Source organism: Salvia hispanica, chromosome 1, assembly GCF_029641045.1.
Source record: "Salvia hispanica isolate PSC_SH4W2 chromosome 1, Shi_PSC_v1, whole genome shotgun sequence".
Taxonomy (NCBI): domain Eukaryota; kingdom Viridiplantae; phylum Streptophyta; class Magnoliopsida; order Lamiales; family Lamiaceae; genus Salvia; species Salvia hispanica.
The window spans coordinates 29,530,972-29,558,488 of record NC_142692.1 but is presented as its reverse complement, the minus strand read 5'-3'; the positions used below and the strand labels follow the sequence as shown (position 1 = coordinate 29,558,488).

The 27,517-nt window shown below is 38.8% G+C and overlaps 4 protein-coding genes across 7 annotated transcripts; 2 read left to right on the top strand and 2 right to left on the bottom strand.

Annotated features, from left to right (window-relative positions):
- Window positions 1–764: 764 nt before the first annotated feature.
- Window positions 765–8,256, top strand: LOC125220055 (NAD(P)-binding Rossmann-fold superfamily protein). 2 transcript variants are annotated; one of them, XM_089062660.1, is made up of 6 exons: window positions 765–1,005; window positions 1,218–1,374; window positions 6,910–7,097; window positions 7,342–7,465; window positions 7,655–7,785; window positions 7,900–8,028. In XM_089062660.1, the coding sequence occupies exons 1-6, from the start codon at window positions 787–789 to the stop codon at window positions 7,909–7,911; spliced, it is 831 nt and encodes a 276-aa protein (XP_088918786.1). In that variant the 5' UTR covers window positions 765–786; the 3' UTR covers window positions 7,912–8,028. The 2 variants fall into 2 exon arrangements, with proteins under 2 accessions (XP_088918786.1, XP_047978132.1); XM_048122175.2 differs by having other exon boundaries at window positions 766–1,005; window positions 7,907–8,256.
- On the bottom strand, window positions 5,015–6,914 carry LOC148933573 (uncharacterized). The gene has a single exon (XM_089062659.1). The coding sequence runs from the start codon at window positions 6,257–6,259 to the stop codon at window positions 5,015–5,017; it is 1,245 nt and encodes a 414-aa protein (XP_088918785.1). The 5' UTR covers window positions 6,260–6,914.
- A 132-nt stretch (window positions 8,257–8,388) lies between the features above and the next one.
- On the top strand, window positions 8,389–17,016 carry LOC125220056 (phosphomannomutase-like). Its single transcript, XM_089062661.1, has 11 exons — window positions 8,389–8,717; window positions 8,986–9,030; window positions 9,160–9,251; window positions 9,350–9,401; window position 9,617; window positions 15,068–15,102; window positions 15,261–15,316; window positions 15,393–15,492; window positions 15,624–15,719; window positions 15,793–15,882; window positions 15,983–17,016. The coding sequence occupies exons 1-11, from the start codon at window positions 8,649–8,651 to the stop codon at window positions 16,097–16,099; spliced, it is 753 nt and encodes a 250-aa protein (XP_088918787.1). The 5' UTR covers window positions 8,389–8,648; the 3' UTR covers window positions 16,100–17,016.
- LOC125200219 (K(+) efflux antiporter 2, chloroplastic-like) lies at window positions 16,943–25,638 on the bottom strand. Of its 3 annotated transcripts, none has more exons than XM_089062655.1 (21): window positions 25,493–25,638; window positions 23,284–24,945; window positions 22,902–23,073; window positions 22,687–22,777; window positions 22,216–22,352; window positions 22,053–22,112; window positions 21,847–21,966; window positions 21,688–21,756; window positions 21,502–21,567; window positions 21,144–21,233; window positions 20,814–20,918; window positions 20,558–20,686; window positions 20,047–20,256; window positions 19,188–19,337; window positions 18,819–18,872; window positions 18,660–18,718; window positions 18,025–18,091; window positions 17,765–17,941; window positions 17,521–17,577; window positions 17,363–17,437; window positions 16,943–17,237 (listed from the first exon to the last, which is right to left on the bottom strand). In XM_089062655.1, the coding sequence occupies exons 2-21, from the start codon at window positions 24,867–24,869 to the stop codon at window positions 17,115–17,117; spliced, it is 3,597 nt and encodes a 1,198-aa protein (XP_088918781.1). In that variant the 5' UTR covers window positions 24,870–24,945; window positions 25,493–25,638; the 3' UTR covers window positions 16,943–17,114. The 3 variants fall into 3 exon arrangements, with proteins under 3 accessions (XP_088918781.1, XP_088918783.1, XP_088918784.1); XM_089062657.1 differs by lacking the exon at window positions 25,493–25,638 and adding an exon at window positions 25,365–25,389; XM_089062658.1 differs by lacking the exons at window positions 16,943–17,237; window positions 17,363–17,437; window positions 17,521–17,577; window positions 17,765–17,941; window positions 18,025–18,091 and adding an exon at window positions 18,124–18,503.
- Window positions 25,639–27,517: the final 1,879 nt, after the last annotated feature.

Sequence of the window (27,517 nt, the reverse complement as noted above, 5' to 3'; positions counted from 1 at the left end):
ATTTACCATTAAGCTAAACATAGATTATGTATTGAAATCAAACAATTATTTACATAAAGCAACAAAAAACTCTCTTTTAAGTGTAAAACTAATTGTCCCACATCGAAATCACAAAGATATTTGGAGTTGAAAACCTATCTATAAAACTACCATTTGTCCCACATCGAAGTCACAATGAAAGTTGGAGTTGAAAACCTATCTATAAAAGGTTAACTCTAGCAATGCAAAACTTGCTCATTTAGTATGGAGGATTTAGTATGGAGGATTATATTCTACAAAATATATTCTTTCACTAATTCATGGATCCACCTTTTAGTATGGATCGTTGTGAAATTATAGTTTTTTATTTCAAGTTAAAAAATGATTTTTTAATATAAAAATTGATTTTTTAGAATTAAAAATCGGTTTTTATAATTAGAAATTGATTTTTTATTAAATTTTTTTCCGAGATCGGGCTCGGGCGTTGTGTAGCAATGGGCGCCCGATCTCACGCCCGATGGATCGGGCGAGAGATCGGTCGCGACCTAACGTTCGGTCGGCTGCTTGCTGCGCGGTTGGCACGGCGCCCCGCCTTAGCATTGGGCACCGATGCAAGTGATCTAACTCCATTGTTTTATAACCAATATGAAATAATTTTTTTTTCCTCTGATGCAACTAAACTTGGATTAAACGTATCAAATTCCTCAATCGCCAAAACATTTAAATAAAATTGCTAATACCGTATAGCGACTTATCTTGCACTACTAACCCTCTCCTTTTGATTTGATTAGACATGAAAAATCTGAGATGAGCAAGAAGCGAGTGCTGATAGTGGGAGGCACAGGCTACCTGGGGCAGCACCTCCTGCAATCATTTGCCGATGCAGATTCTCAACTTGATCTGGCTTTCACGCACCACTCTGCTCCTCCTCAACCGCTACTCAATGCCATTCCTCATGCTCTTTCTTTCCCCCTCGATTTACGCACCTGCCACGGCCTCGATGCCATCTCCCACCCCTTCGCTCAGGTTTTTATTCCCCCCAAATTCATGACTAGCTAATGCTTTACATTCAGCAAACTACTAGTATTTCAATTTATTTGTTGTTTGCTTCCGCAGTTCCTAAATTAGTGATCTATATGAAGTGATTATTTTGAAAGAACAAGTTGTAATTGGATTATCGTCTCTCTCAAAACTTTGACCTCTTTTATATAAAGAGTAATTACTGAATTGGTTTTCAGCCTGATGTGGTGATCAATTGTGCTGCTCTATCTGTCCCTCGCGTCTGTGAGATGGATCCGGAAGCTGCAATGTCGATAAATGTGCCAACTGGTCTTGTGAAATGGTTATCGAGCTTTGGAAAGAGCTGTCTGCTCATTCATTTGTCTACTGACCAAGGTTAAGTCATATTGTGCTTTCCTGCTCTTTTTCATGTAGTATGAAACTATCTTAGGTGATAAATATGAGTAGGAGAAATCATTCTTGTATTCAATGAATAATATGATACAGAGACTATATATTTATAGGCTAGGAAATATCTACACAAGGTAAACCTAATTTTACAATTAAAGATACTCTATCTTTGGCATGATATATTCTCAAATATACTCCCAAATCAATCACACGTTATTTCCTGATTTTGTGAGATCTTCATTCTAACACTCCCCCTCAAGCTAAGTCATGGGATTCCCGATGCTTAGCTTGCACAGTACTTCTTGAAACGACTTTGAGTTTACTGCTTTTGTCAAGATGTCTGCCAGTTGATCTTCAGACTTGACATAAGGCATTTCCACCACCTTTGCCTCGAGATTTTCCTTTATGAAATGCCGATCTACTTCCACATGTTTTGTTCTATCGTGTTGCACCGGATTTTCAGAAATACTAATAGCTGCCTTGTTATCACAGAACAGTCTGCACGGAAGGGTCGATCGAAGGTCCAACTCGGTCATAAGTCTTCGTAGCCACAAAATTTCTGTTAGTCCACTTTTGATTCCTCTGAATTCAGCTTCAGCACTAGAGAGTGCTACTACCTTCTGTTTCTTACTTCTCCATGTCACAAGATTACCTCCTACAAAGGTAAAGTACCCGGCAGTGGATTTCCTGTCATTCGGATTTCCCGCCCAATCTGCATCAGTAAAACCATGTATCTCCATGTGTCCATGTTTTCCAAACGTGAGCCCATGTTCGGCTGTTCCTTTCAAATATCTGACGATCCTCAAAACTGCTTCCCAATGCTCCTCTTGTGGTGCATGCATAAATTGACTCACTACTCCAACTGCATATGCAATATCCGGTCTTGTGTGAGATAGGTAGATCAATTTTCCCACTAGTCTCTGATATCTCCCCCTGTCTGCCAGTCTTGCCTTTTCTTTTGTAATCCATGATTTTGCACCATCGGAGTGTCCGTCGGTTTGCAATCGAGCATCCCTATCTCTGTTAGCAGATCAAGTATATACTTCCTTTGGTTTATGAAGATTCCACTTTTAGATCTTAGTATCTCTATCCCCAAGAAGTACTTAAGAAGGCCTAGATCTTTCATCTCGAACTCGTGAAATAGATTCTTCCTCAGCTCTGCAATCTCCTCTTCATCATCCCCAGTAATGATCATGTCGTCCACATATATAATCAGACACGTAATTTTTCCTCCTTTTTTCTTGATAAACAAAGTATGATCAGAATTACTCTGTTTGTACTCGTACTTCTTCATCACCTCTGTGAATCTCCCAAACCATGCTCGCGGGGACTGTTTCAAGCCGTACAGTGTCTTCTTGAGTTGACAAACTTCTCCATCACGGAACTCTCCCGTGAACCCTGGCGGTGGTTCCATAAATACAGGTTTTGGCAATTCCCCGTGTAGGAAAGCATTAGTCACATCAAACTGATGAAGTGGCCAATCCTTATTAGCAGCAATTGAGAACAACACCCTCACGGTATTAATCTTAGCAACAGGTGAGAACGTTTCAGCATAATCCACGCCATATGTCTGGGTATATCCTTTCGCCACAAGCTGTGCCTTATACCTCTCTACTGTTCCATCTGGTCTTCTTTTTATTGTGAACACCCACCTACAGCCGACTGTCTTGACTCCCTCTAGTAGCTTGCTCTTAACCCACGTGTTGTTTTTCATGAGTGCCCTCATCTCAGTGAGCATGGCTTCCCTCCACTTCTTATGTTTCATTGCCTCCTCGGCTGATTGTGGGATTTCTTCTTCTTCGTACAGTGCAGCCTCAAAGGCTCGTGCCATTTTGGTGAGATTCCCTTGCACAAAGTTTGCCACTCCATAGCGGCTTTTCTTCCCTATCTTTTTAGGGGAGTACCTTTTTGGTGGAATTCCTCTTGTAATTCTGTAAGGAAGCACATATTTTCCGGTGTCTCCATCCACGGCGTTGTTTTCCTCTCGGGGTTCTGTATCAACTGGGTCAGGGATAACTGAACTTTCAACAGTGTTTGGTTCAGAAATTACCTCGGATATCGTCGGAGGCTGATTACTTGGGGGCGGATGAGGCGGCGGCTCAATCGTCGGCGAGACCTGCTCGGTAGCAGTGACTATCACTGGATCTGTTGAATCCTCAATCGAGGAGTTTGGCAATGGCACAACCCAACTTAGATAGTCCTCGGGTTTAGAATTATCTGGACCTCTCTCCCCCTGACTACTAAGGTGGGTGTGGTAGAAAAATTCAGTTTCTAAGAAATTGCAGTTCATAGTGGTGGTGATTTTTCGGGTGGAAGGATCAAAACATCTGTAACCTTTCTGGTTTGTCCCATACCCCACAAAGACACATTTGGTTGCACACGGGGACAATTTGGTTCGTTCATGTTTTGGAATATGGGTGTAGACAGTACATCCAAAGACTTTGGGCTGTAGGTTTAGATGGTCAGGTATTTTGGCTTGTTTGGATAGGACATCAAGGGGGGTTTTCATGTTTAGGGTTTTGGTTGGGAGACGGTTAATGAGGTATATAGACTGGCCAAAAATATGTGGGGACTTTTGATTCGATCATTATGGCTCGGGTCATTTCTAGGATTGTTCGATTTTTCCGTTCAGCTACCCCATTCTGTTCGGGAGTGTAGGCACAAGAGGTTTGGTGGATTACACCCTTTTCTTTGCAAAATTGGGTCATAGCACTGTTAACAAACTCCCTCCCATTATCTGACCTAAGGGTTTTGATAGTGGTATGATATTGTGTTTGGATTAATTTAAAAAAGGAGGTGAATCTATCAAACACGTCAGACTTATTTTTTAGAAAGTAAATCCATGTCATTCTCGTACAATCATCAACAAAAATCACAAAATAACGAAAACCATTCCCACCAATAACGGGTGCAGGACCCCAAACATCAGAGTGTACTAAAGAAAACATGGATTTCATACGAGTATTTGTAGGTTTAAATGACTGTCTGTGGCTCTTGGCCAAAACACAAGTTTCACAAGAAAAATCAGAAGGAATTGAAAGGTTCAGATAAAGCAATTTAAAATAATCAGGAGAAGGGTGTCCTAGTCTTCGGTGCCAGAGCCAAATTTCCTGTTTCGTGGATCCGTGAGCCAGCATTGCACTGCCATGTTGAGCTATCTCGTCCACGTAGTAGAGTCCTCTTTTCTCAGTGCCACGCCCAAGAATCCTCCTCGTCGGAATATCCTGTAAAATGCAAAAATCAGGATGCATTAGAAGCGTACAATTTAACTCCTTAGTCACATGACTAATAGACATAAGTCTCTGAGACAAAGTGGGGACATATAAACAATTCGTGAGTCGGAGTGTAGGTGAAATTTCAATAGTGCCAGATCCCTCAACAGTAATCAACTCCCCATTTGCAGTCTTAATATATGATTTCGTGACATCATTAAAGATAATAAAGTCATCTATGTCTGGAGTCATGGTATCGGTTGCCCCACAGTCAAATATCCATCCCTTCGAACATTTATCAGTATTACTATAAACATGAAATGCAGCGGAATTTTCTAGTAGGGGTGCAAATTTATTGGTAGACATATAATTGGGGCAATTTCGAATTTTCTGCACAGCCTGGGGTTCAATTTCTAATTTCGAATAATCAGGGGGCCAAGATCTAATAGCATGGGGTCCCTTTTGATATTTTCTAAACCCTGGGGGTAGAAAGTAGGATTTATTAAAAACTGAATTAGGGTTCGAAAACTTCCGCCTGAAACTCCTGCCCTCTCGGCGAAATTGCCAGCGCCCCTGATGTTGCCGCCGGTCAATTGATTCTCCGTCACTGGTCCGTTTGATTCCCCCTGAACTCCGGTGTCAGCCCGCCGCGGGGTTCCATCTCCGTTCACCCCTACGGCCAGTTTCGCCTGCGCCGACCTCGCCCTCTGCCGTTCTTCCCACCATTCTGGATATCCCACACGTTTAAAGCACGTTTCCCACGTATGTTTTTGCTTCCCGCAGTGGGAACACCATAATTTTGATGTATCGGGGCGTTGATTTCCTGGCCGGCTGGTTGCGGTGGGGCGCGGTGGTGCGCCGCGGTGTGGTGGACGCTGATTCTGGGCGACGAGGCCTTGTCCGATGGCTGCGAGTCCGTGACCGATTTCTCCCCCAAATGATGAATCGGCGTTACCGCCGCTGGCTTCTCCGGTGGGTGAGAACGACGCCGGTGGCATGATGCTCCGTCGAGCCGCCTCCGTCTTCACCCTCCCATATGCCGCTTCCACTGATGGGGGTGGATCTTCCTTCAGAATGTCTCGCCGAATCGAGTCATACTCTTGATTCAATCCGGTTAAGAACTTAATCAGACGCTTGTCGTTCGAATGGGTTCGAAATTGATCGATGCCTTTATCACAGCAGTTGATAGGTTGTTTCTGGCAACGATCTATGTTGATCCACAATCCGTGAATTCTTCGGTAATACGTCTCTAGATCGAGACTGCCTTGTTTGATGTTGATTGCTTTTTCTTCCAGGTCGTAAATGAGGTAACGATCCGCCTTGTTCTCAAACGTGACCGCGAGATTGTCCCATAGAGCCTTCGATGTCAGATGATGCGCGAAGTCGGCGACGATTTCGTTTTCAATGTTGTCGACGATCCATGAGAACACAACGAGATCGTTCTCCTCCCACTCGTCGAATCCCTTGCTCCCTGCTTCTGGGGGATCGTTTCGGATGTATGGATACGCCCCTCTGCCCCCTATCTTGACCTTCATCAGTCGAGACCATAGGGGGTAATTCCTTCCATTCAACTTGAAGGCTACGGTGATGCCTTTGCTGTTCCTCAAACTCTTTGTCTGTTCTGGATTTATTTTGGTATCTTCTTCTGTGTCTGACATGATTTTGATGTAGGGTTCGGTTTATCTGGGCTTGATTTTGGCTGAAACGGTCGAGAATTGGTATTGGCTATGATGAAATTTCTCTGAGCCTAGGATCGTGTTTCTGCTCTGAGGCCATGATAAATATGAGTAGGAGAAATCATTCTTGTATTCAATGAATAATATGATACAGAGACTATATATTTATAGGCTAGGAAATATCTACACAAGGTAAACCTAATTTTACAATTAAAGATACTCTATCTTTGGCATGATATATTCTCAAATATACTCCCAAATCAATCACACGTTATTTCCTGATTTTGTGAGATCTTCATTCTAACATTAGGTACTACTACTACTACCTCATTTGTCTTAGTTTGTAATTATTGCATTCTCTTTGCTGTTTTGTTATACGGAGTATATTTTAGGTTGTGTTGATCTCTTGCTTCGTGCGCCTTATGATCCATTTTCGATGTTTATTATTTGACTTAAAAGGCTGTGCCCAATGCTTCAATCTAATAGCATTGCCAAGTTCACATGCTTTGAAACACCTCAAGATTGAATTTAGTTTTAACTTTTTGTAGTTATCACCATTTTCATAGATCTGATAGCAGTAAAATAGATAAAAAGGATCCAAGCTCAGATAAAATGATGTGAATTTTCTGCAGTTTATGAAGGAACCAAATCATTCTATAAGGAAGAAGATGAGACGGTTCCTGTTAATGTTTATGGTAAATCTAAAGTCGAAGCAGAGCAGTACATATCTGCACACTGCCAAAACTATGCAATTTTGAGAAGCAGTATAATTTATGGACCGCAAACCGTCTCTCCTGTTCCCAAATCACTTCCAATCCAGGTTCATACAGACACTGCTAATACTATCTTTTACTTCTTTTATCTTCATTAGCACTTAAAACTTCATTGTAATCTCACAATCATTTCTACACATCCATTCAGAAATAAAATTCTTGCTAGTGGCTGACTTGCTTTTGAAAGCAAGGTGATGCCTTTATTTACTGGTTCTGCTTTCTTAATGAGTTTCATTAGAGTCATTTCTTATGCCATCAATGTGAAGGATCTTATTATGTATTTTTGTGCAGTGGATGGATAGTGTTCTTGCTAAGGGAGAGCCAATGGATTTCTTTCATGATGAATTCCGCTGCCCTATCTTTGTGAAGGATCTTGTTGCTTCCGTACAAATACTGACAAACCAATGGATCACAGGTTAGTGGAGTTGGTTTTGGAACTTAGTTTAGTTTCTTTGTTTAGTAGTAAATGTTTTCAGAATAGAGCTGCTTTCCTGCTGGGAAAATGTATCAATTTTACTTTTTTTTTTTTTTTTTTTTTTTTTTATGTATCAATTTTACTCTTATCATGCTTGAGCTTCAAATTTTGATTGATAATGTTGTGCAGAGACTAAACAAGTGCAGCTGCTTCTGAATGTTGGTGGACCTGATAGGGTGTCACGGGTTCAAATGGCTGAGGCTGTTGCGCATGCCAGGGGATATAGTACCTCATTGATCAAACAAGTTTCGGCTTCATCAGTATGTTTCTAGAATGTGTTTTCTTCTTCAATCAGTTTGATGATATAAGAGAAATTCAGCACTTAATTCATGGGGATCTTAGGACTCTCTCTCTCGTCCATCTTAACTTTGGAGTATGCAGGTTGATCGCGGTGTGAAGTCGCCTTGTGATATTTCCATGGATATCACCAAGCTGGTTCAGACGACAGGTATTTCTCCGACATGTTTTGCAGAAGGCGTCAGATTGACTCTTGAAGCTGAAGCTAAAAGTTCAGTGAAGCCATAATTGAAGTTAGCTTGAGAATTCACAAAAGTATTCTACCATGTTCGTACAAGCCAAGCCTTGATTTTTTCTTTTTGATGTTTTTTCTACGTTGTTTCGTGCAAATATATCAACTCTAAAATGACTACCTCTAAACAAATCTTGTATGCAAGGCTTGATTTTAGATTGTTTTCATTGAATAAGCAACGTATGGAGTGGCACGAGGACAATCATTTTCTTTTGCAAATTAATGTAAATTTACAAGACAAACAATTTATGATGCAAATGCATACGAAAGTTGAAATAGTAGTTGAAATAGCGTGTTAGTTTATATTCATAAATTGGTAATAAATAAAATAAAAGCGCTTTACATTGATGATAATAATTAAAAAAAAAAAAAAAGACTTGCCACTTCCATGTGCAACTGCCACCCCTTTTCAGATCTCTGAAATTCTCTGTTCACTGACCTCGGATCTCACTGCGTGTTGCTTCATTCGCCAAGGTCATCAAATTTGCTCTTTTTAAATTTACTCCAGGTTTTTGTGTAACAATCAATGTGATTGAATTTCGGAAGTTGAAAGCATCGGATTTTGAATTGCAGTAGGAAAAGTTTAAATTAATTATGGCTGTAAGGAGACCTGGCGTGATTGCCCTTTTTGATGTCGATGGCACGCTTACCGCTCCCAGAAAGGTGTGTATAACTGTTTTTTTCTTTTTTGTGTTTGTTCTACTTTCCAGTTTCTATATAATGTGGATATAATTGAAGCTGCACTATCTCAATTTTGGCTAGAACCTTCATAAGTTAATATTCTACTACAAATTAGTTAGCTTTATGTTCCCATTTAACTCTGAAAGAGGAATACTAACTTATTGGGCTCTTACAGTTTGCATCTATTTGTTCTGGTCCATTTACATGCTACTATGGCGGTTATGAGTTGATTTAGTGTTTCCAACTGCAGGGGGCTACTCCTAAGATGTTAGAGTTCATGCGGGACCTTAGAAAGGTACTTCATTTTTCATTGACAGGGTGTGTGAAAGTTCGTTGTTGAGTGATGTTTCGTTGGAGGCTTATATGTAGAGGATAACAATTAACAAGACAATGTGGTTCAAACTTTGCACTTATCTCTTCTCAGGTAGTAGCTATTGGCGTTGTTGGAGGGTCTGATTTTGTTAAGATAGCAGAGCAGCTTGGAAAAACAGGTCACCTAGACTTAAATACTCCATTACTTAGATCCTGATCCCGAATTGCAGATCATCTTCACATGATTTTAATAAACTAATTGTAGAGATACGGTTTCTTCATTCTATGCAGTTACTGAAGACTGCTGAGAGCGGCCTAGTTGCTTACAAGGATGGAAAATTAATCGGAACACAGGTATTGTCTAAGCCTCAAACATATCATCTCTGTCGAAAGAAGGGTGGGAGAACCATTCTTCATCTTCCTTCCTGCAAAAAACGAAATTAGTTAGGAATACATGTGTGTTTTTTTATATCTGCTCGCTGCTGAAATTATTGATATCCTCCCCCTAAATAATAAGAATTGAAGCAGTTCGTACATTTTCATATTGCTAGCTTTGATGCGTATTTTAGAGTATCTTATCCGGTTTACACAATATACTTATAAAAACATAACAAATGTTTGATTTTTAGTTTTGAAAGATGTTGACAAAATTAAAACAAACGAATAAAACAGAAAGATTTCACACACGGAAAGACATGTCACTCCAAGTCATTTACAAAACACCCATAATGCATTAACAATAAAGTCTAAGATCTTTATTCAAAGGTTGTAATAGGGCTAGGGATAAGGTAAGGATAAATATGGATAGTAGCTCAAAAAAACTACATCTTTGAGTGTCAAATTCTTTACTTCTACCACTTTCTTCCAATGAATCAAACAAAATACAACATTTTACAACCCACACTTTCACTCCACCAAACTTGACATCTTTTCTAGACAAGATTATATCTTCAACAAGCAATAGAAGTTCTAACTTTATTCACTCTTTTTCTCTTTTTTTTCTTTTTATTTTTCAAAAGCCTTGACTTTTACAATTTGGAGGCCGTCTTTCCCTTTCTAAGAACTTTATTCTCAACACTTATACATAACATCGAATCTGAAAATCTCTACACTTTTGTAGAACACCACCTAAAACTTACAACATGATCAACAAAGTCCGGACTTGAAGACGAAGGAGTGTATATTTTAGGTGATATTTTTCTAACTCTTAGTTTAGTAATTAGGTAGTTTAGTTTACACTCAAGCACACACGTGTTATAGGACTTATCTCGGAGTTGTCGAGAGGTCTCGCTTTCGGTAGTAGTGTAATATATTTTGTGTTTGTGCTTGGTTTCTTTTTTGTTGTGCAAGTTTTTGTAATTGTTTAAAAAAAAAATCTTGTGAATGCTCACTAGATAAGGGGTACACCGCCGTTTAATCAGCTCATATATCATAGAAGAGTACCGAGAGGGTTGGAAATAGAGAATTATTCGAGCTATCTAAGTCCAGCTAGAGAGAATCATATATTTAGCTCAAGTTCAGAAAGTAATAGTGAAACAGAATCAAAAGCAGAATCGATGGCTGAGAATGAGTACAATGATGCCCCACCACCTGTGGGAAGGTTTGGAGATATCCTTAGTTCGGGAGTTGAACACACGGGGGAGTTTACCTGCGCAAATGACAATGTTAACATTCCACCTTACTATATCCGTTTGGTGAATGGAGGAAACCTTTTCCATGGTCGTGATGATGAAGATCCAATGAGCCATCTAAATGCCTACTATGAGTTGACAAATTCTCACAGACCACCAAATGTAGAGCATCAAGATAACTTAATTCATTTTTTCGTTGAGAGAGAAAGCTAGAGAATGGCATGACTCATTACCGGGCTACAACATAGCAACATTTGAAAGTTGAAGTCAAAGTTCCTTTTGGAATATAACTCTTCAATGAAGATCGAAAAGTTGAGAGAAGCAATCACATCATTCCGGCAAAAATATGATGAGTCATTTGGCGAAGCTTGTTAGAGATTTACAGAATTGTTAAGGAAATGACCAAGTCACAGACTAGCTTCGGGGCATGACCTTGTGAAATTCTACAAAGGACTCAATCATGAAGGCACGGGCTTGGTTACTGCAGGTTCAAGTGAGAACTTGGATGATTTGACTCATGATGAAGTGAGAGCTTTATTCCAGGGGTTGGCGAACAATCAGAGAAATTGGCATAATCCAAGACTGACAACGGAGAGAGCAGGAGATACATTTGGTGCTATCAAGGAAGCAAAAAGATTGACAGCAATTGAGGCTCAATTGGCCGACTTTAGTACTCAAATGTCTTCAATGACAAAAGTTGTCAAGTCCTTGCAATTGACTCCTCAATCACAAGCTGCAACAGCGATGAAGTGTGGGGTATGTCAAGGAGGTCATTATACAGATCAATGTCCAAGTCTGCAAGGACCTCTGTGGAAGATGTGAATTATATTGAGGATAATTGGCAAGGCTACAACCAAGGACCTCAATACAATCAGCAGAATTGAAGACCTCAGCAAGCACATTGGAATCAAGCTGGTCCTAGCAACACTGCGAGTAATCAATGGAGGGGCAATGCCCAACCCCCGGGGTTTGAGAAAAAGCCATCAAGTGATAATCAAGTTGCGCAGATTTACTCCTTCATGACTAAGAGTCAAAAAGAGAATGATTATTTTAAAGAAAAAGTTAATGAGAAGTTTGGCCACATTGATGCCACAAAGAAGAACTTGGAGATGATGAGAGGCCAACTTGCAACGGCTGCGCAAACCAGACCCCGAGGAGCTATTCCAAGCACCACGATAACAAACCCGAAGATTAATGAGCAATGCAAAGCAGTCACATTGAGAAGTGGGAAAGAGTTAGAGAGACTTGGAGAGCAAGTGATATAGAGGCCGAAACATCTTGCATGCAGGGGCGGACAAGTTGTTAGGCTCACAAACCTCGCACGCAGGGGCGGATGAGGGGAGTGAGTGGGCCACTGCAGAAGCTAGAGATGGTCGACAAGAAAAAGAAGATGCAAGTCAATGTGATACAAAGAAGAAGAAGCCGTTGAGTCCGGCAATGGATCCTAAGAGTCTATTCAATTTCCCGGATTGTATCCTACCACCACCTTTCCCAATCGAGAAGAATAAGAGAGAAAATAATTCAAGAGAAAGGACTCAATTGGATGATGAATATCATTAGGAAAGTTAATGTAGATGTGTCCTTGGTGGATCTGTTCCTACACTTTCCTAAATTCTCCAAGTTTTTCAAGGATCTTATTGCGAAGGAGGAGAAGATACAAGATGATGATGTTGTGATATTGAGCGCATTTGCTCACAGTTTGTGAAGGGGAAGATACCGGCTAAAAGAAGAGACTCTGGAAGTTGTGTGATCCCGTGTGAGGTGGGAGATAAGAAATTCCCAAAGTATCTACTTGATCAAGGCTCGGGAATATCATTGATGGCTTTAAAAACTGCGAGGTCAATCGGCCTTGAAGCAAGGATTAAACCAATCGATATTGGCCTTTACTTGGAGGATCATTCAATTATTAAGCCAAAAGGGATCATCGAGGATGTCTTGGTGAAGGTGGACAAATTTGTACTCCCGGTCAACTTTATTGTCCTAGAGATGGAAGAGGACAAGGGCATGCCTATCCTCTTTGGTAAGCCTTTTTAGCAACCGGTGATATTGTGATTGAGACTAAGACAAATATGCTCATATTTCGAGTATATGGTGAGAAAGTGGTGATCAAGTAAGAGAAAGTGGAGAACCGCCTATTGGAGCATGGATAGAAGTAGAGAGTGAAAGAAAGTCGAGCCAACGACTATAAACAAAGATTGCTTTCTCTCTCAATGAAAAAGGGAATAAAGCTCTCTGATTCGATGATGCTCCACATTTGGTGGTCTGTAACTCATAGAAGATATTCCGATGGCTCATTGGATCTTCATCATCACAACCATGGAAAAGGTTTCCTCTATTCACCAAACTGATATAGTGAGGTGGAATGTTGACATTGTCATTTGCGTAGGCAAACTCCCTCGGGTGTTCAACTCCCGATCTAAGGATATATCCAAACCTTCCCACATGTGTTGGGGCATCATTGTACTCATTCTCAGCTCAACCATCGATTCTGCTTCTGATTATGTCTCACTATTACTTTCTAAACTTGAGCTGAATATAGGATTCTCTCTAGCTGGACTTTAGATAGCCCGGATAGTTCTCTATTTCCAACCCTCTCGGTACTCTTCTATGATATGTGAGTTGATTAAACGGCGGTGTAGCCCTTGATCTAGTGAGCATTCACAAGTTTTTTTTTTTATGATTACAAAAACCTGCACAACTAAAAAGAAACCAAGCACAAACACAAAATATATTAAACTACTATCGAAAGCGAGACTACTATCGAAAGCGAGACCTCTCGACAACTCCGGGGTGAGTCCTATAACACGTGTGTGCTTGAGTGTAAACTAAACTACCTAATTACTAAACTAAGAATTAGAAAAATATCACCTAAAATATACACTCCTTCGTCTTCAAATCCGGACGTGGTTGATGGCTACACCCTCAACAACACGAAGTAAGTACCTAACAAAATAAAAAGTACTCCCTCCGTCCCAAGATATTAAAGCCCTTTCTTTTGGGGACAGGATTTAGGAGATGTTGTTTAGTGGTGTAAGTGGAGTTGGTAGTAAAGTAAATTTTTACCATAAATAGAAATGACTCAAATATGTTGGGACACCCCAAAAAGGAATAAGGGTCTAATATCTTGGGACGGAGGGAGTATTAAACAACCTATTGCATCCCCGGCAACGGCGCCAAAACTTGATACATATTTTAGAGTATCTTATCCGGTTTACACAATATATCAAGTTTAATAAATTAGCTGTCGTAAGTAATATTTCAAGTGTCGATCCACAAGGAGGTGAAAGAATGTTTATACTTATAAAAACATAACAAATGTTTGATTTTTGGTTTTGAAAGATGTTGACAAAATTAAACAAACGAATAAAAACAAAAAGATTTCACAAACGGAAAGACATGTCACTCCAAGTTGCTCATTAGAATTGAATCATTCTACTCCTACATCAAAAGCACATATTTTGGGATTAATTAATCAATCTAATCGCGTGCACTGAACATGTTTGCGACGAACACTTGTTCCATGAACTAATTTTTAAAGATATTAAATTCCAGCGGAAGCGCAGGAATAACATATCATCTACTATATAAACTTACCTAATCTGTTGTCAAATTATCCTCTGAACAATTCAAATTCAACAACATATCAATTGATTAGTCCATCCAAGTCTATATTAAAGAGACGATAAACAAGGATTAAACCTCTATAACGATAAAGGTCTCTAAAGTGATTGAATCTAACATTAAACACATCAACGATGTCAAAACGTGGATTCAATGGTGTAGAAGCATTCAAACAAGCCTAAATCACAACTTGGAGCAACATTGAGAGTTTAGCCCAAACACATGGTAAAAGTCACAATGAAAACCATAGGAAGTATGTTCTCGTTGAGTGGAATTGAGATTTGGAGACGGATCGTCAGAATGTTGGCCAGAATTTCATCCTTCTCTTCTTCCTCCTCTTTCTCTCTTTTCCTCTCTCTTTTCGTGTCTCAGAATATCTCAATAATCCTCCCAAAACTGTCTCCAAACTATTTGAAAACTGAATTCGGCAGTTATTGTGTCTTCGTACCCGGCCGGGTGAATTATTGGGCATGAAAATCACCTGGCCGGGTGGCTGATTTTGAGCATATTCTGGACTCGCGACACAGGGCAGACTGTCAAATTGGCAAGTGTCAAATTGGTTATTTTGCATGACTTTTTCCAATGACTTTGTTCTCAATCCGAGCTTCATTCCATGTCCCATTTCACCATCCATTCTGCTTCCTACACCATAAAACATACTTTTGCGAGCATCAAACCATATAAATCACGTAAAGTAACGAGAATAAAGATATACTATTTGATTCACATTAAACTTCTCATTTTGATGACTTCATATATGCCATGCAGGCTTGAAGTCATTTCTTGGAGAAGAAAAGCTCAAGGTTAGAACCTGCCACCTTCTTTGCATATTGGATACTAAATTAGGCATATTTCCCCTTATTGAAGGGTGTTACAGTGAATGTCTGACCTCTCCAAACCCAGACATGTCAATACAATTTCTTGTTGGAAATCATTTAATGTGTTGTCAGTAATATTACAGGAATTGATTAACTTCTCTCTCCACTACATAGCTGACTTGGACATCCCCATTAAAAGGTAAGTAAAAATAAAGCTCTCATATGCACCTGATCATATCTAATAGAAATCTTAGCTCCATTTTCTTTTACTCTAGGGGAACATTTATTGAATTCCGAAATGGTATGCTTAATGTATTTCCCATTGGAAGAAACTGCAGTCAGGAAGAACGAGATGAGTTTGAAAAGTATGATAAGGTATGAGTTGTACATACAGGGGAAGGACCATGTCTTTATCTTAACTGGAACTTGAGAGACACTTGAATTTTGTCACTAGAACTTTTCATTTCATTTACTTTTAACAGAATTGAGTTCATAAATGTAATCAGATTCACAACGTTCGCCCCAAAATGGTGTCTGTGCTCCGTGAGAAGTTTGCGCAGTATAACCTAACATTTTCCATTGGTGGACAAATCAGTTTTGATGTAAGCAATTTCATCTGTGTTTGCTATATTTCCATTAAATGTAGTGTGTACCTGAGCAAAATGTTTCCGGCAGGTTTTTCTCCAAGGCTGGGATAAAACATATTGCTTGAAATACCTGGAAGAGTTTCAAGAAGTTCACTTCTTCGGAGACAAGACCTACAAGGTTGTCTATACAAGTAGAAACTGATCTGGTTTTTCCTTGCTCCTAATTTTAAAATCTATCCTGTTATTGGTTCTATAAGTATTTTTGTGATCAATGATAGGGAGGAAATGACTATGAGATATTTGAGTCGGAGAGGACCAATGGCCACACGGGTGAGTGCATTTTTATCATTCCTAGTGTCGCGATTCAATCAATATATCTACTGCCTCGAAATTGAGGCTTATGCAAGTCTCGATTCGTTTTGAACTAAACTAGAATGTATAGATGAATATGTGGTTGCAACCATGATTTTTTTTAGCATGCTTTTTTTCTGCAAATCCCTCCCCTTATGATGTGAAATCGTATTTTTGAAACTTGATACCAGTTACTAGCCCCGAGGACATAATAAATCAGTGTACGAAACTCTGCCTGAGCTAGCAAGGTGGATGGCCCCTGATTTTCCAACACTTAAAGTTCTGTGAGCTTTTGAGATTCGTGGACCTCGGAGAAAACCCAGAACTTGAAGTTCTACCAGCTGCGAGTACGAAAACATTTTTCTGCAAATCCCTCCCCTTATGATGTGAAATCGTATTTTTGAAACTTGATACCAGTTACTAGCCCCGAGGACATAATAAATCAGTGTACGAAACTCTTCCTGAGCTAGCAAGGTGGATGGCCCCTGATTTCCAACACTTAAAGTTCTGTGAGCTTTTGAGATTCGTGGACCTCGGAGAAAACCCAGAACTTGAAGTTCTACCAGCTGCAAGTGCAAAGCGCCAGGATATACAGATTCTTCTTTTCTATATTATCAGACATTGTACACTTATTGTATGAGTGACAGATTTGTATGAGTGACAGATTATGCCCCCTGCATTATTGAAGGTTCAACTTGCTCAATTCCCACGAACTCACTAGTATTTTTAACATCAGATTTCAATGGTATTTATCGTCTGAACATGTCTGTAGGCCATTTCCGAGTCTTTTAACAAGCTTTCATAGTTGTTGCAATCCATTCAAGTATTCATCATCGTGATTTGTTTGTAGGTTTGATAAATGTAGGCTATGTAGCAACAGTGTCTGATAATCATGAACTCCTTATACTCAAATGCAATGATGTAATTCATTGGTTGGTGAAAACTTGTATTTTGATGAGTATTTCTGATTCGATTTGGTGGGTGGTTGCTTTATAAATTTACACATCATGGGTAAAAATTGCATTTTTTTACCTTGTGGAGGAAACGTAAGAAACCCCCTTATATTGGTATTGACCCTTCAGAGATTTGGCTGTCGTCTGAAGAGTCAGAGGGCTGAGATTTAGGTTTGCTCATTGTTTTGGAAAATCCATAACCAAGAGAGCTGCCACTGGCTTCACAAAGCTGTACATAGGGAAACATGTTTGATCATCAGTGTTCTTCCACAAACGCCCCCAATACGCACACCACATGCACGATCAGACCTAATAGCGTGATGAAAGATGCATAGATGTTTGAAATCTGCTTACCTCTGTAAGCTCGGACAGGTGGTGGGATCTAAACTCATCAATAGTAGCTGCTATCTCCGAGGCTGGCAATTTTGCCTGCAACAACATAGTCATTATCAACTAACTGATGAACTAGAGAGATAGAGAGAGAGAGACAGGCTTATGGTTAAACTACTTACTTGTGCAAGAACAGCAGCTGCTAACTGCAAACTAGGTTCCAACGTCTCAGGAACAACCTGAATTTTGTTGAGAGTAACTTAATCGAAAGAAAGCTTGGATCTTTTAAATAAATTATGCACAGGAACAAAGTACTACCAATAATGGTAGATCCTTATCAATACTCCATAAATACATGTACGTATAGACTGCTCAAGTGAATTATTCAATAGAAAGGAGACCACTCAAGAAATGAAAGAAGAATACCGCTGTTGCACCAGCTTTTTCCAAGTTGACTCCATGATTGACGTCATGAGCACGGACGAATGTTTTAACGTTGGGAAAATACTTGCTCAAAGCCCAAACAGTTCTATAATTTGCTCCTGGACTGTCTAAGGTTATTGCTGCAGCACATGCTCTTTCAGCACCAATTTTATGGAGGACCTAAAACAAGAAATCAAAGCTAGTAAGAAGATTTCCTTCATTTCTTGAAGAACCGTGATTAAAATTCTGATCATTTTAATCACCTCTCGACTACCGGCATCACCAAAGTAAACAGGAAGGTCAAGTGCGCGTCCATATGCAACTCGATCGCTGAAATGATTAAAGTTGAATATTTATTATATTTAAGTGCTGATAAACAGAGAAAGCCTACTCATCCATTTGTATCAGAAATCAAATATTGTCTTTTCCTATGTTACATGAAATGAAACTCAACAGTTACCCAAGTATCCCTTTATAAAAATGTAGAAGTCACTTTGGATGAGACTTCTAGATGTTCGAGATCCACTTTTATGTTTCTTGGCACTTGGAAGACGGCCTAGTTGCTAAACCAAATAACCTAACTTCAAAAACGACCAAAAGGTTGTGACATGATGTGACTGCAACATAAAATATGTTCATGACCTTCAAGAAGCAAATGTAATGAATTCCAAAAATGAGCACCACCCATGCCAGGCTAATCCAAGAATCATGGTGAGTTGCTACTATGTACGGATATCATACTCTGCCAAAATGGTAGAACTTTGGTTAAGACTTGAGAGAATTATGCATTGCAACTATCTAAGGCTATCATGCTCTAAAGTTGGTCATGACATTAGAACATAGAACTTTATAACTTCTAAACTATTCAAACCGTAACACTTAAAGATAAGAGTAATACCCATTGACATCAAGTGCAACAAATGGAATCAACCGTTCTGAAAGAAGCTGGGCGATAATCTGTAATTTCAAACTGAAATCAGACATACCAGATGATAATTTCATAGTTTATAATGATAATTAAGGCAGTTCATACTATGAACTGAAGATCAGAAAATACCTCGCCGACTCGTCCGAAACCACATAAAATAATATGATCTTGCAAGTCATCAGTCTGGAAAGGTTCGAAAAATAGAAATTAGAAAAAGGTACCAAGATAGCCAAGAAAAGCTACATACTCTCATCTGAATACTAAATCCCTTTCCTTAACTGTTAAAAGGAATCAAAGTATGTTCAAATCACCCATTTGGCAGTTATATCTTCCTAAATTACAAGAATAGTATAGGTATCCGTTAATGCCATATTTGAATAGGAAAATGTTGATAATGGGAAAGGACTGTACAGTATGAAACACTTAGAGAAGATAACAATGGCAGCATGGCCGTGAACTCAAGACACTTAATCCATGCAGGAGATCTTTGTAGTTCACCTCACTTTCAGCGGGCAATAGACTTCGAACATCATGCTGCTCAAAGCGAGAGGCTATAAATTGTCCTCCAGCAGCCAACCAAGGAGTTAGGGCCATTGATATCCCAACCACGAGAAACAGCAATGAAGACAACTGTGGAGACATTATACCCTGGAAAATAGGCCAAACCATTTCAGAGTTGCTTCATAGTACTGTGTTGAAATACTTATTCACACATTCCAAATGCTTGTTAACTTTTGAGTTCTAATGACCTATGGCAAGTGGATATTCTAACGAAGCCTAACCTTTAACTTGAAAATCATAAGGAGGTTATGGTGCAGCTCAACCAGAAAAAATAAAGGAAGTACTTATTGTTGTTTCAAAAATAGTACTAGTTAACTTGGAATTTCTACGCCAATATGTTATACAACAGCAGCCGTGGTCTATGCACGAACGGCAAAGAGTAGGCTTGGTCATTGGGCAAGGCATAGTTCTATTTTATTATCTATTAATGTTACTGAGCGCTGGTTCCTTTTGTGGTCTTAGAATGCATTTTAATTCTAGAAGACTTATCCAGGAAGCTACTGAAGCGGATGAACTTTTTCAGGAAGCTTACTCCTGATAATTAATGAAAGAAGACTCTCTCCTTCTTAGATTGTTTATCTCTTTCATAGAATTCAGATCGACTTTGTGCTATTTCTTTGTGATTGTTTTACCTTCAATCTAACACAACGTCTAGAAGTCATAGTATATTTGGATCTCAACCAACAGGCAGAAAGTTAACATGTGAGATATAACAAGGTGTTAATGAACTCTCTAAGAAGAAAATATATCATACTAAGCAGTAGATTACGCAAACAAGTAAAATTTGTTAGAGAACCTGATTGACAGCTTCACCAAAAGCCACAAATGCAAATTCTCCACCAGGTGCTAGTAGGAGACCAACTCTTACTGCTGATACAATTGAGATGCCAAAAAGTCTACCAATAATTGCAACCAAAATGGTTTTCCCAACAATTAGAAGCGCTAATATTCCAGTAATAACTGGGAAATTCGAAAATAGAAGTTTTGGATCAATGGACATCCCAACCTGTAAGGAATCAGCATTTTTGTAAGAGATATATGAGAGAGGAACAGTAGCAATAGTCACTATTTAACAAACAAAACACAATCAAATGAAGCATATAATATTCAAAGGTGAAATTACGCGGAATATAAACTCTGGAAGCAACAGACTAAGGAAATAAAGAGTTTAATAGACAATGGAATGCATTTATAAAGACTTCATAAACTGAAAAAATAGAAGAGAGAGGGAAGACACACACACGCTAACAAAGGGTTGTGAACTGTATCAAAACGATGACTACAATCACTTAAATATGGGAATTTACCGTCATGAAGAAGAGACCTAAGAGAAGTCCACGGTATGGAGCAATATCAGATTCAACCTGCAATGAGAATTCTGTTTCTGCCAGTAGCAAGCCTGCTAAAAATGCTCCTAAAGCCATGGAAAGACCAGCCTGTGTTCAGATAATGCATCAAATACATTAAAAATAGTATGCAAGAAATACTATGATAATGATGAGCCACAACCATAAGTAATAACATGTCAGAAAAAAAAAATATGAGTAACATGAGTTCTCCTACCCTGGCAGTTAGTAGACTAGTCCCCAGAATAACAAAAAGAGTATTTGCTGAAAATATTTCTGCATTTTGATTCTCTGCAATTTGTTTATAAATTGGGCGAAGCAGCTGCACAAGGAAGAAAAACTGGAAGTCATTTTTTCAAGTGATAAATGACCTAACATCATACAGCAGGAACAAAGCTCAGTATGGCTTGTAACATGTAGAACATCCTGCCCGCTTTAGCAGCAAGCTTAACCGGAATTTTTATCAATATGACTTCAGTTGACTGGACAAACTCCACCATCATGAACAGGGAATGGTTCGCCCATGCCCTAAAGAATCATAAATTACCAGGCGTCCTCCAGCTATTATGACAGAGATGGCAACAACTGCCTTTACAGCAGCAATCCCAAGAGCTTCTGCAATGGCCTGGAAACCAACCTGAAAACCATGAAGGTATATATTATCATAACCACATCACCAGCATTGTTAGTTAGAAACTTAGAATGATGTTTAAGCTATCACAGTAAAATAAACAAACACGAGAGTTAAACAAAGTGTGGTACTTGTCAAACAATATAGCATATGACGACCTAACTTTAATTTGAATGGCAATGATGAAAGAATAAAATATTTACCCAAATGGGTTATCATGTCATAAAATTCTTTGTTAGGATAAGATGAAAATAACAGAATCCAAAATGTTTACCCCTCCTTTGGAAGATGTTGGTGAAATCAGGGGTATCAGAATAAGCAAAACCACCACAGCCAAATCCTAGAATAGAAAGAAATTACGTAAGTAGGTGCCAAGCTCTATGAAAAAAATCACATGAATGGTGGAGTAATCAGACATAACAGGAAATAGATACTAAACCTACAGAGTAGTATGCTGTACCTGGAAGAGTAATACAGAAAATGTAGCACGCCCATGGCGTGATGTGCTCTCCCCACGTTCCTGCAAAACCTGGATATGTGCCACATATATTCTTTCAGCATTTGGCACTGATACCTCAAAACACTCACAAAAATAGATAAAAGATCAAAGGATGCCTACCTGAAGGACTACAGCAGTTGAAGACAGCGCAAGGCCATTGCCAATGACAATTGCAGCTGGACCAGGCAGCCCAGAAGCATAACGAGCAAGTAAGCCAATAACCACAGCTGTCACCAAGACCTGTATTTATTCAGGCACATTAAAATGAAATGACATGCTTGGGCTTTATCCTACTTCAGATTGAAAGTTATACAGTGTCAAGTCACCTGAGCAGAACCCAGTCCAAAAACATATTTCTTCATGGAACTTAGTCTCTCAACAGAGAGCTGCCAGAAAACAATGAGTTAAAGGTCACATGGATATAGCCATACAGGTTAATTATGAATTATAAATAAATCTGAAAAATCCAAAATTGGCATGGTGCTCTACCTCAAGGCCGATATTAAACAGTAAGAAGACAACTCCAAATTCTGCTATTGCCTTAGTTTCATGAACATTACGTATAATAGAGAGACCATAAGGTCCAATTAAGATTCCAGCAGCCAAATATCCAAGAACAGGGCTGCCTAAAATTTCAATGGAGAAGATTCAAGTACTATAATTAATTGCATACAATCTACACCAGCAAAAAAGCTCTCACATGTGAAAAGAGAGAAAAGGTAAATATAAACTCAAACATAGAAAATATGTCCTGAGCATAAATATATCTAATTCATACTATAGACTATTAGGCATTTGCTAATAAAGCCGAGGTGCCAGGAAAGAACTTTAACTGAAACAGTATTTCCTATTAAATGAATTGTCTGCGTGAAGATTAACTATTTGACATACTGATGAAATTAATCCCTTTTTTCATCACAACCTCAGGCGTTAGGGTACAAATGCACAAATGCCACTTACCTCCAGGAATTTTTTGGAAAATAGGCACAAATATAACACTTGCAAGTAGCAACCACAACATATCAAACAGGGAAGCTTCCTCCTCATTTATCTGAAGAAGATAAGAGATGTTGGGATTAAGAAATTGAAACATAGCGATATAAAATCACAGTAACATGGGAATGACAGGTTTTATCTAAAAACAATATGAGAGAAATAGAGAAGGGGAGTCTTGCCTCTTGATGAGGAAGAAAATCCATGAGCTTCTTTATTTCATTTGGAAGCTTTCTTATATTTCTGACCAAGGGTCTTGTGGTAGTTGATACTTCATCAATACTAGTGGCAATGATGCCAGGCTGCTGAAAAAACTGAGCTACCTTTTCACCACGATGGTTATAATAGGCAATTCTGCAATGAACATCAGCAATTTTTTTGTGAAGCATCATGCTTTTCAATAAACAAAAATCAGAAGAGACCCAGTTTCCATTAGAATGAATTACTATAAGCTTATACATTTTCAGATATTTAGTACTACTATTTTTCATTTGTTCAATTAACTAGGTGAGTACGCAGATTGCAGAAGCCACCAAAAATCTCCAGGGAAAGGAGAAAGCATACCCTGCTCCAACAAGTATTGACCCAAGTACGAGCTTTGGCAATTGCTTCCGAGCAGACTCCACAAGACCACGGAAAACTGAAGCTGGTGAGAACTCTTCCTCATCTGCAGAAAAAGAGAAAAAAGAAGCAGAAAAGAACCGCGATGATTTCTTTACAAATGCTTTTGGAGCATTTAAAGGGGAACCATCCCTTGTTGTTTCTTTCTGCGCTTCCTGTACCTTGCTGAGTATAGTTTTTAGTTTCTCAGGCTCAGTTTCAGTATCCTTAGAGAAACTTATTTTTCCATTCTCTTTGTCACTAACAGTATCATCCAGGAAAGTCTGTTCCTCTAACTGGCCATCTGGAGATGTTTCAAGTACTTCTGAAGCTTCAAGTGGCAGATTCAAGTCTCCCTCAACAGCGCCATCTGCAGATATTACTTGAGATGCCTCTTTCGAGATAGTTCCCTCAACCATAGAATCTGCAATATTGATATTGGAAAGGGCAAGGTTCTTCTCTGCCCTCTGCAGTGCAATCTCAGCATCGTCGACACACTGTGCAGCCAGAAGTTCATGCGCAACAGCTTGCTCTGCTAAAAGCATTATATTGGCCACTTTTTCCTCTGCTTTAGAAGAATTGATTTGAGCTAGTTCTGCTACCTCATTCAACCTATCTACTTCCTTTTGCAGCTCTGCTTTTCTGCTTTGAACCCTTTCTAGCTCAGCCTCACAATTTGCTAAATGATCTTTACACTCTTGTATGTCCTCCTGCGCTGCCAAGAGTGCTTCCTCTTGATTGAATTCTTCAGCTCCACCTTCATATCCAGAATCGACTTCTTTTACATTAGGTAAGCTGTTGTTTCCAGTATCTATTTTGATTGAATCCAAGAGCACCTGGAGTCTTGCTTCAGCAAAAGAAAGAGCTAATGCAGCCTTTTGGACACCTTCTTGAGCAATAGCCTCTTCATTTATTACCACTTGGATGTCCTGGAGAGCATTATTTACGTCAATCCAAGCATTAGTAGCTTCATCCTTCGACGCTATCGCAGCTTCTGATATCCTCTGGGCTTTTTCCTCATATACTATACTGTTATGTCGCGCAATTTCCAAATCTTTCAGTGCTTTTTGCAATAAATCTCTTAATTCATCCACACTAGGAGACCCAATTTCTCCTTTTGCCTCCCCTGATCGCTCACTAGCAGCAAGGCTACTGTCATCGTTTCTACTTTCAGTGCTTTCAACATCTCCACTATTTCCATTTATATAAGCCACCGAATCATTTTTCTGACAATATGACAGTCCCACATGCTTCAAAATTTTGAAATTGGTGTTGTTATTAATGGAAGACTTGTTAAAGCTAAAGCATTGCAACAGATAATTCCCTTCACTAGGAACGTAAGAGTTGGCACAGTAACAACTCTTCTTCTTCTTCAACCTCTTCGGTGAATTTGCTCCCAAGACAAGTCCTGAATCTCCAAACAATTTGTAGTGAAAACCTCTATTATGCCCCAAACCTGTAGAAAAATTCAAGCACTCCACTGCCCTGCCACTTGCAATTTCACCTCCATAAATTACACTTGTAGATGATAGGCTACATGCAACCTCCATGACTCCTAATTCAGACGAAATAAGTGTGCATCAACACAACCTTCACGAACCAGAAACTCACAGGCTTCGGATCAACCTGAAATTGTCAAACATATACACCAAACAAAAGAATTTCAGCATTAAAACTTGAGAGAAATTATGATTGTGAAATATGGCTTTGCATGTGAGCACCCAAATACAGTGTAAAAAACACATAAATTGCAATGTCAGCAATCTCCCAATATATCCTCCATCTATGCACGCAAACACTTTGCACACCACATCCAAGTATACACTAGTATAATGCAGGCATACACATAATGATATTATGCATAGAGATGTTGATCACCGATTCACCTCTATCATGATCACACCAATCAATCACAGATTTTTTTTTTTTAATTTCCATATTTTACTTCTGGCACATCTCTCAGTGACCTAGCATCGAACACTTGATGGCAAATCAACTCCGAAAAAAAATCATCATAATTAAACGCAGAAAAAATGCATTCATACCCCAAATATTAAATCAATAATTTCTATTACTCAACATGCATAACAAAACAATCCAAAAAAAAAAAGTGAGGAACGCTTAGGAAACTCGAAACACGCAGTGAGTAGGAGAAATGTAGAGAAGAACTGACCGTTAAGAATACCCTCAGCGGCTCAGCATCCGGCTGAGTGAAAATGGAGTTGGAAAGAAAAGACGAGGAGACGTTGACGGAAATGATAACGATTTTTAGTTCGCAGTTACGAGATTTGCCTTACGCGAACGGCTAGTTTGACGGCAGGTTAGTGAACAAGAATTTATATTTCGGATATTTGTATATTTATTTATTTTTTGGATAAATAGTCGATAATAAGTTTGTGGAGCCCGTTAAATCTCTTTTTAGTAAGTCACATTTTCCTCTTTTTTCATTATTTTTCGACAAACGATTAGTCTCGACATAGTGTTCAACTCACAATATAAATTTTAAAATAATGAGGTAAAATATGATTTTTTTTAGTGTTTATTTTTAAACTACTAATAACTACCATACCGAACTCGAATCAATTATTAAAAGGTTCGAGATATACTAATTAGTACTACTAGTATATAGAAAGGGATGAGATCCTATGCAGTGGAGGAAATCACAGCATTTGGTGTTGTGGTTGAAACGCACAATTTTGTGTATGAAACACAAATAATGCTATGTCATTTTTATTACAAAGTGTTGCATGTCTTTTCTTATTCGTTTTTTATATAATATATTTAATATGTATCTTTTTATTATACTATATTGTATAATGTATATTAAGTATAACTTAGATATTATATCTTGTATATATGTAATATTTTTATTTAAAAATTCAAAATACTTTAAAATATAGTTAGATCTATAAATTAAAATGCTTACCAATTTTAATAATCATACGAAATATACACTCTTAGATCCGAAAATCCAACGCTCAAGATTGAATTTCGCGAACAGAATTGAGATTGCTGTCTAGTGTATACGAAATTGCAGTCAGGGGCAGTTTAGTCATTTCATATAGAATCAAATTGGGGATATCCCCCAAAAATAACATCACTCTCCAAATCCATCTCTCTCTCTCCCCGACTCTTCTCTCTCCCTGACTCTCCGATAGCGATTACTCTGAATCCCGCCGCCTCCGAATCTCGCGGCCTCTGCCTCTAAATCTGTCTCTCTCTCTCTCCCCCCCCCCCCCCCCCCCTCTCTCAACCGCTGATTCACTACGAGAAACCCTAAATTCACAAGTTCACGCCGCCTCCGCCTCTACACCGTGAGTCAGCGATTAACCCTCACTTCGACAGCGATTAACCCTCACTTCGACGATGATTAAGACTCACTTCGACGGCGAACTGAAGCAACGTTTCCGATGGAAAACTCGATTTCGGACGGCGGTATGGTTTTTTTTTCTGGATATCGATTTTCAGAGATGCATTGGTGATATGAAAGTTTTTTATAGTCGCGAGTTCAGTTTTAATGGGTGTTTTTGGTGATTTTCTCAATTGTGTAGCTCTTTGCTCCATCTATTGGTGATTTTTGCAATTGTATGATGATTTGCTCCATGCAGTGGTGAAATAAAGGTTTTTTGACACATTGTGATCGACTATTGTGATTTTTTTCTATTGGATTAAGTGTTGTTGTACCTGAAGTGAATTGAAAATAAATAGTTTACACCCTGTGCAATCTACAGCTCAAAATTCCTTGGATTTCTTCTTTAAATAGCTTGTCTGCAAGTTCTCTAGCTCAAGTTGTGTCTGCATTTGAAATCTGAATTGCTGATTTGCTTCTAGTATATGGAATTTGGGTCAATTTTATGCTTCTGTGGTTGCTAGTTTCTGATTGGTTGTATGATTCATTATGTTACTGTATGATTCATTTTGTGGTGATGACTTGGTTGTATTAATGTAAAAAAGTGGTGTTAATTATAATAGTGGGGTTAATTATGTTACTGTATGATTTGGGTCAATTGCTGATTTGGTTGTATTAATTTATAAAAGTGGTGTTAATTATGTTATTGCATGATTCATTTTGTGGATGATTTTGTTGTATCTACTTCATTTTGTATGTTGCTTTATTGTATATGGTTCATTTTTTGGATGTTGCTTAATTGGTGGACGATATTTGATTGATATTATTGGTTTAATGCAGTGCAAGACA

What these genes read in the sequence shown, in the direction of transcription:
- LOC148933573 (XM_089062659.1), bottom strand. Translation starts at nt 6,259, where the DNA reads ATGTCAGACACAGAAGAAGATACCAAAATAAATCCAGAACAGACAAAG.
- LOC125220055 (XM_048122175.2), top strand. Translation starts at nt 787, where the DNA reads ATGAGCAAGAAGCGAGTGCTGATAGTGGGAGGCACAGGCTACCTGGGG. An exon ending in TCATTTGTCTACTGACCAAG is followed by an intron (nt 1,375 to 6,909) that starts GTTAAGTCATAT and finishes AATTTTCTGCAG; the next exon opens with TTTATGAAGGAACCAAATCA. An exon ending in AACAAGTTTCGGCTTCATCA is followed by an intron (nt 7,786 to 7,906) that starts GTATGTTTCTAG and finishes TGGAGTATGCAG; the next exon opens with GTTGATCGCGGTGTGAAGTC.
- LOC125220056 (XM_089062661.1), top strand. Translation starts at nt 8,649, where the DNA reads ATGGCTGTAAGGAGACCTGGCGTGATTGCCCTTTTTGATGTCGATGGC. An exon ending in TCATGCGGGACCTTAGAAAG is followed by an intron (nt 9,031 to 9,159) that starts GTACTTCATTTT and finishes ATCTCTTCTCAG; the next exon opens with GTAGTAGCTATTGGCGTTGT. An exon ending in TTGGACATCCCCATTAAAAG is followed by an intron (nt 15,317 to 15,392) that starts GTAAGTAAAAAT and finishes CTTTTACTCTAG; the next exon opens with GGGAACATTTATTGAATTCC.
- LOC125200219 (XM_089062655.1), bottom strand. Translation starts at nt 24,869, where the DNA reads ATGGAGGTTGCATGTAGCCTATCATCTACAAGTGTAATTTATGGAGGT. An exon ending in TATTGCCCGCTGAAAGTGAG is followed by an intron (nt 18,873 to 19,187) that starts GTGAACTACAAA and finishes GAACCTTTCCAG; the next exon opens with ACTGATGACTTGCAAGATCA. An exon ending in GTTTCGGACGAGTCGGCGAG is followed by an intron (nt 18,719 to 18,818) that starts GTATTTTCTGAT and finishes TTGAAATTACAG; the next exon opens with ATTATCGCCCAGCTTCTTTC.